General features: G+C 39.1%; 1 protein-coding gene across 1 annotated transcript in view; it reads right to left on the bottom strand.

The window, feature by feature from the left end:
* Window positions 1-5,421, bottom strand: part of LOC143293607 (formin-like protein) — a 45,532-nt gene extending 40,111 nt beyond the window's left edge. Inside the window, exons 1-3 of the mRNA XM_076604687.1 lie at window positions 5,094-5,421; window positions 1,579-1,662; window positions 119-205 (exon numbers count right to left, since the gene is read on the bottom strand). Coding sequence (XP_076460802.1) covers window positions 119-205; window positions 1,579-1,662; window positions 5,094-5,228 — 306 coding nt within the window. The 5' untranslated portion in view covers window positions 5,229-5,421. The remainder of the gene's footprint in view (window positions 1-118; window positions 206-1,578; window positions 1,663-5,093) is intronic.
* Between the last annotated feature and the right edge of the window lie 2,670 nt (window positions 5,422-8,091).

Here is an 8,091-nt window from a genome sequence, read left to right as displayed (position 1 = left end):
TCCTAAATTAGTAAACTTGTACAAATATGTATATATTAAATAAGATTTCAAAAATCACTGGAATGTCACGCTGGAAGTAACAAGCTCATAACAGTTAGCCACTGAGTGCTTCACTCACCCGAGAGCTGCGTGTCGCCCTGGGATCTAGGTATGTGCGTAGTTTGTCAAGGTAAACATTTGGTGGATCCTTGGCATGGACTCGTTCCTGAGCAAGATAATACAATTCTCCAATTAGAAACATATCAGCGAATGAATGTGAGTAACTCAAATAGAAATGAAAACTGTTGCTAGTCATAAGAATAAGCAAAGTATAACAAATGTGGAAACAAATCACTTGAAAGAAAACGTCAACCCAGACCTATCTGAATCTTGAATTGAAACTGCACCTGAATATACGATTCATAAAACAAAAGACTTTTGGACAATTTTTGACTCACTTGTGTCTATGTTTTAACCCGGTGTTCGGTTGTCTGTGTGTGTGTGTGTGTGTGTGTGTCTGTGTCTGTGTCTGTGTGTCCGTGGTAAACTTTAACATTGACACTTTCTCTGCAAATACTTTGTCAGTTGACACCAAATTAGGCATAAAAATAGGAAAAATTCAGTTCTTTCCAGTCATCTTGTTTAAAACAATATTGCACCTTTGGGATGGGCACAAAAAAATAGAAAATGAAGCCTAATTACATGCAAACTGCATTTACTGTTATATTTATATTTTTTGTATTCTCTAAACTTGGCACTTTGATCTGATATTCTGACCCAACAACAAGAGCCGTCATTATTATCATTTTTTGTTCAAACAGGAACTTCTTTTGCTAAGCATGGAAGTTTTATTTATTTTGCAAACGTTTTGGTGCAGATAGTAAAAAAGGGAAATTACTCTGTAATTAATGCTAGGGGACTTAATTTGCTTTAAACTGATCTTTCTCATCTTAAACATTACATTTTGAAATTATACTCAATACATAAAAAGCTTGGATTTTTTTTAAATGTATCACAAGTGAGTCTTGAAGGCTTTGCCTCTCTTGTTCATTTTATTTTCATTCTGATGGGTGAGGATCAGTATTGTGTCAATGAGGCAGTGCAGATTCATTTAGTTTAGAGGCTGTGTGTGTGTGTGTGTGTGTGTGTGTGTGTGTGTGTGTGTGTGTGTGTGTGTGTGTGTGTGTGTGTGTGTTGTGTCTGTGTCTGTATACATGTATGAGTACTGGCACAAGAGCAAATATGCGCATCTGTGCATATATGCGTGTACAGCTGCTTGATCCCACATGGTATCACACAAATGTTCACGTATTTCCTCAAGTATTTAAGTATAAGGGTATGGTCTTCTTCTTTTCTTTTTTTTATATCATGTCATACATGCAGATCAATTAAAAAAAGACTTTCTATCAGCCATTAATGAAAATAATATATATTAAGACTGCTTACTTAAGTAAACTTGTTTTTGAATATCAAAACTCTAAATTACGAATGTGTCTTAGTTTTCAACAAAGCATTACACTTGTTTTCAAATATCAAAACTGTGAATAACAAGTTTATCCAAGTTTTCAATAAAACATACAGTGAAGGCTATCAACTCACCTGGTCGCAGACAAGATCCCATTTCTTTTCATCGTCGTAACTTTTAAGGACTTTGGCCTTATCAGGAGGTAAGTCCATAGACGCCTGCAAAACAATTCCAAAGTCAGTCATGTATATATACCCAGATATATAAAATTTATAAATATTTCTCTTTTCAGGATCTAATCAATACCAGATTATCCCATGATAAAATTATATACATTACAGTCAAACTATCTGCACTCTTTACCTCATCCAATTATCTTCACTGTATCAGCAACCCCTTGACTGCTGTACTTAGTGAAATTAGATCAGTATTGCATAAAAAAAAAAGTGTTGTTACTCCACTTTGTATGAGTGGCATAAGTGGTATAACTGATTCTGCTTGTGAAAAGTAATGCAGTCTGAAAAGGAAAAAGTCTTGATAAAGAATGATAACTGACACCCGCTCAATCTTATCTCAATGAAGTGGGGAAAAAATCACTGACATAAAGTAGACACATCAGCAGCATTAAATGGGTTAAAATTACATACCAGATAAACACAAGTAATGTTAGAATATATGTCCTGTCCCTACCCCGCCACATCAGGGTTGTTTCAAAGTGACAAATCTTCACAAAGGGCAGTAGACATGCACAACAGACAAGTGATTAAAGCATTGAACTTTCAATCTGAAAGTCCTGGATTAAAATCCTGGTCACGGCACCTGATGAGTAAAGGGTGGAGATTTTTCTGATCTTCCAGGTCAACAGATGTGCAGGCCTGCTAGTGCCTGAATCCTCTTCATGTGTATACACATGCAGAAGATAAAATATGCATGTTAAAGAACCCCAAATCCATGTAAGCATTCTATGGGTTGTGGAAACAAGGACATACCCAGATTGCACCCCCCAAAAAACAGAGTACGACTGCCTAAATGGCAGTGGTAAAAAAGGTCATACGTGTGGGAGTCACAGCCCACGAACAAAGAAGACAATAGGGCAATGTTCAGCTGACAACCTAGTTACCATGGTGATGCTGTGAATTCATCTTACACACACCACCTCTTGGCTTACACTTACAGCACTGCAGTGTGTGATCAACATTTTTGCAGACTGCTTTCCTGAGCTGCCAGGCCAACTAACATTTTTTAAGTGCAAAGAGATAATATCAAAGACTATCACTGTATCAGGCCAGACATAAAATCAAAGACTACCAGGCCAATATGTTTTGGCAGAAGTTATCAGTGCAACTCCTGGTGGAACCTGATACTAACAAAGCAAGCCAAAAAGAAAAACACATTATCCCCCATGTGCCCCACCTTGACTTTTATCAAAGCCCTTGACAAAGTTCTGAATTTTGACAACTTCCTCCACTGGTGCTGGTAAGAGGTGTGCAACCATTCTCTAGTTCTCTAATGAGTGAACTGGCAAAATTATTATTTTAATTTACATTTTCCACTTCTCAGTAGCAAAAAATAATGTTATCAACTTGCAATTTGAAAGACCTCCACAAACGTGTTACTAAGTGAACATGTACATTCTTTTTCAAAATCAGTCAGACACACACGCGCGCGCGCGCGTGTGCGCATGCATGCACGCAAGCATGCACGCACGCACACACGCACACACATACACACACACATACACACACACAGTGACATACATGCACACCCACCACACATAATTCATAGTCACTGTCAAACACATACCATCCTTTTTTATTTCAAGTATGATAAATGTAAGTTTTAAAAGATATATTATTTAGATAACTCATCATAAGTATTTTTCACCAGCAAATGTTGCATGACAATCTTCAGTACTTTCCAGGTCTGCCAATGGGCAGTACCATGATTCAGTATTCTGTTGTTCTAATTCAAATTTCAATACAATAACTCAACAAATAGTTACACCATAAAGAACTTATCAGAGCATATCAAAAATATACAAATACACATCCGCATTCTGAGACTGACACAGTGATACACATGTATATTATACAACGCACTCAAACACACACACACACACACACACACACACACACACACACACACACACACACACACACACACACACACTACTGGTTGACTAGTCAGTCAGTTTTATTTCGTTAATCATTTCCTTCTTCTGTTTTTTCTTCTTTTTGTTTTTGGTTTGTTTGGGGTTTTTTTAATGCTAACTGAGGAGAGAGGACCAGGGAAAGTAGTGATGATTCAAGGCATGCATGGAGTGGGGAAGATGATGGATTTTCGTCTAAAATCACAAATGTGGATAGACGTTAAGCAAAAGAAGGAACACACACACACACACACAAAATATGAGACTACAGTACACGTTTAAGCAAAACTATACAGTTCATATCAACAATGTCTGTCACTTATGGAAAGTTCTACAAAAGCAGCCAATCTTCATTTAAAATTATATCATTGTCACTAGTTTTATGCCAAACACACTCCTTAAGTCAAGATTTATTCATTTTTTTCAATTTGTGTCATTAAGTGTCTGTGTTTTTAATCAACATCTTTTCACGAAATGTGATATTAGACTATGTGTACTGTGTGTATGTGTGTGTGCACACGCGCCTACATTTCTGTGTATGTTGTGTTGCTCTTGCTGTTCTTGTTGCTCATTGACATCAAGTCTCTTCATCCAGAATATCAGAAAACACAAAAGAGTGGGTGTGGAGTTGAGAGTGAGAGAATGGGGGCTAGGCATGAGAGGAGGGGGGGCATGTCGGGGGGGTTGGGGGGGTGGGGGGATGTATTTTGGGAGGAAGAAGAGTGTGTATATAAATATATACATATATATGGTGTGTGCTCATGCGTGTGTGAGGGGAAAGGGTGTGAGGTGGTGGGTGTGAGCTCATTAGTGTGATCATTAACATATGCTTTAACTTCTGAATTGTGCTATTCATTTTGTTAACATCGTTATTAGGAAAATAAGAAAATAAACTGTACAAGCTCTTCTTGTGGAGTGTCAAAAATACTTTGAACATTATATTCTTAAAATACTGCAATATACATATATATATATATGTGTGTGTGTGTGTGTGTGTGTGTGCGTGCGTGCGTGCGTGCGTGTCTGTGTGTGTGTGTGTGTGTCTGATCATTCATTTGTGTGTGTGCGTCCATATTTGTGTGTCTGTCTGTGAGTCAATATATACGGCAATGCCCATTTTTACACACACTTGTATGTGTGTGTCTGTGTCTGTCTGTCTGCGTGTGTCTGTGTGTGTTCCTTACTACACCACCATAGGAGAGATGCCGTCAAACCGATCACTATACTTAAACATCAGGATATACCACAGCGACGGGTGTGAATTTCCCTTAGCTCTTCATCGAAACGTTTATTTTTGGCCGTCTTAAAACCCTTGTCACTAATTCAATCAATTGCAATAATTAACAGCGTCGCACTTCATCTGTTGCATACAATGTCTCGCTTCCCGGTCCATAAATTCGCAGCGGGATCAACAAGTTCGAAAGCGCTTGGGACAGTCCGGAAACGAACAATGTTTGTGATGATTAAGAAAGTAATGATATTAGAAAACCAGTTACGTACCAGGACCTTCGTGAACCTCCGTTCCAGCTCCGAAGAGTCTGGCATGGGCAAACGAATCGGCATTGAAGCCTTTCGCTCGAAGGGCCGACTCTCGAAACGATGGTCGAGGTTCCGACTCTGATTGTTGCCCCCCATCTTCCACAAATGCTGATTTCAGTTCTCTGACGCAAACAAGCCGTTAACCAGCGGTCACAAGTCTAACAGTTCCTATTGAGAAAGATAGTAAATTCCTCATTGTTCTGTCTTTAATGATTTGTCACTACTATCTTTCAGTCACAACTTCAAGTGAACGACGAAGGCGGAAATAGAACTGAAGGGGTAAGAGGTCATCCAGATGGGACGTCACGAGGAAACAGAGGAGTGATCCAAGGGAGTTAAGCCCAACTTCCTTAAGGGATAATTTGGATCCTGTTACACAGTTCCGTTCCATTTTCACATCGTCAAATGTAGTGGTGGATGTGACATCTCCTTTTAAGGTCATACAAGTACATGTCATCAATCTAAACAGTAATTCATGAACAGAAATCGTCTTCGTATGACTGTAAAATGTTTTCTGTAAGAAGTCAAGTGTCATTTACATAAAATATGAATATACTGTTATTGATAGTGAGAACATTGTTTTGGATTTATGACTCTCAAAATGAATAAGTATATTGTTCATGATTTGGAAATAAAAGAATGATTTTCTTCATGCACGATCTCGTGAGGATCCATTATATCAAACCGGCGTATACCATGCTCAGAAAAAATCAACACAAAGGTATCGAATCTCAAATCAATACTGTATAGATGAACGCTTCCCGTCACTCGGAGTTCCAGGGTTCTTCAGTCTCACAATAATGCGAATCCCAGGTTTGCCAGTGTGCACAGTGAAAAGTTTGTATGGGGAAAATTTATCCTTGTGTTAAGAACACAACTTTTTGTGAATTTTATTGATGACAGTTATAAACAGTTTCAAATACAAATAAGACGAGTGAAACATTTTTAAAACAGACACCCTTTCGACAAACAAAAATCACAACATATATATTCCATTATTCATCGATGGGATAAACAAGTATCAAAGAAAATAATAAGTATACATAAATATTCATTTGTTTGAAGTAAGAACTCAAGTCAGTTGAGAAATTACTGGTTATGCCGGTTGGTGACCAAAAGAAAAAAGATTTGCGGCAAACTGAACCACGGACCAAGAAATTTGAGCCAATTTAACAAGAAGCAGTAAACGTAATTGCTACAGCTGAGCCGCACAGTGTTTGGAAACTAAATTGATAAAGTTGACAAAGAGACAGTGTCTTGCCAACATAACTGGGCCTCGAAGTGGTCTCCACGGCAGCACGGTACTGAGTCAGTTCAGAATCTCAGACACATGATCAAATGAACTGGGGGGTGGAGGGGGGGGGGGAGTTGTGGGGGTTTTCTTTTTCTGTTTTGTTCGTCAGTGTTCTGTTCTGTTCATATATATTTGTATTCAGGTGTCGTTGCTGTTTTTATGTTTTGTTGTTGTTGCTGCTGTTGTTGTTAGTGTTAAAGTTCAAGACAGCAACATCCCTCTCAAATTCACCCCTCCTCACCAACACTATAAAATTATGTCTCCGATTTTTTGCTCCTTGATAATGATTATAATTAATGCCATTACTGAAATATTTCATCCGCCTCTTTTTTTCCCATTTACAAGCATGCGAAGTGTTTTCGCTTCTGCCTCTGTCTCTGTCTCTTGTATGTGGGCTTAGTGAAGTGATTGATCCATAAACATGTTTACATGATCTATTGAGTTGTCTGGACGACCGAGACCAACGGACATATGGTATCTAGGGCTACAGTTGTACTGACTGACTGGACAAATGGATTAATGTTCACTTCCTGTTTTGTGTGTGAACGATCGTAACATCCGCTGAATGTCAGTTGTGCCATTTACGCAAATTACCCATATATGGTCATTTAATGTAGCGCCGTGCTGGGAAAATCTCTGTTGTATCAAATCACTGTTGTTGTTATTGTTTTTCAGTGTGGGTGGATGTGAAAGTGTAGGTTGTGGCAATAGGCTAATGATCATGTGAGCATGTTATTCACTGTGTTGATTTTTTTTTTCATCAGTGATTTATGCGCCTTCAAACACACACACACACACACACACACACACACACACACACACATTTGACACAGAGAGTGTGTGTGTGGGGGGGGGGGGGGTTCTGTGGTTCAGACCATGAGTGTAAAGGGGATGATACTAAAATTCATTCTTTCCTGTTTCCTGTCCCCCAGTTCTCCCTCCTTTCCTTCTTGTTCTTTATTTCTTCCTTTCTTTCTCTTTTTCTTTCTTTCTTTCATTCCTATTTTTTCTGCCCTGTTTCCTTTCTGTCTGTCTGTGTTTTCTTTCTCCCTTCTTTCTGCTTATTTTCATGTTGTTGTTTTATTTTCAAGCTGTACATCCGAGGATCACACAGCGTCAGCAAGCATCACTGGGTAAATCCCACCTCATGTTGTGACTGGCAAAAGAATAGCGTGTCCCGTGGCATCGGAAGTTTTCATTGACAGGTATAGAACGCGCGGCAGTGAACAAGTGCTTCAAACCATCACGCAGCAGGCTTCATTGTACAATAATTATGAAGATATGCTGACAACAGTTCAGTAAAATCAAACTTCCTCCAAGGAAATGTTGAGTGAGGGAGACAGAAAAAAAACACGATGGACTGACAGCAATGCAAATTGGACAGGGAAAACATTTGCAGATACCCAGGCTTTGACACAATCGACAGACCGTTGGGAATCTGGTTAACAGCTCTGTGCGGCACTTTAATCAGTGACTCTTCACGGTCAAGTGAGGAGAACAAGAAGAAAGGGAAGATAGAACGCAGCGGGACTTGCACACGTTAACGCTCAAGACAGTGACCCTTCTTCCGTGTCTCCCTGACCCTGTCACCTTGTCTTCAGCCTATAGGTGAATGTGATGCTTGGAGACAGTTCCTCTGCTTCTCAACCAGGCGCAGAAGCGAAT

The sequence above is a fragment of the Babylonia areolata genome, chromosome 19, assembly GCF_041734735.1.
Source record: "Babylonia areolata isolate BAREFJ2019XMU chromosome 19, ASM4173473v1, whole genome shotgun sequence".
Classification (NCBI taxonomy): domain Eukaryota; kingdom Metazoa; phylum Mollusca; class Gastropoda; order Neogastropoda; family Buccinidae; genus Babylonia; species Babylonia areolata.
This window is presented reverse-complemented; position numbering and strand designations above follow the sequence as displayed.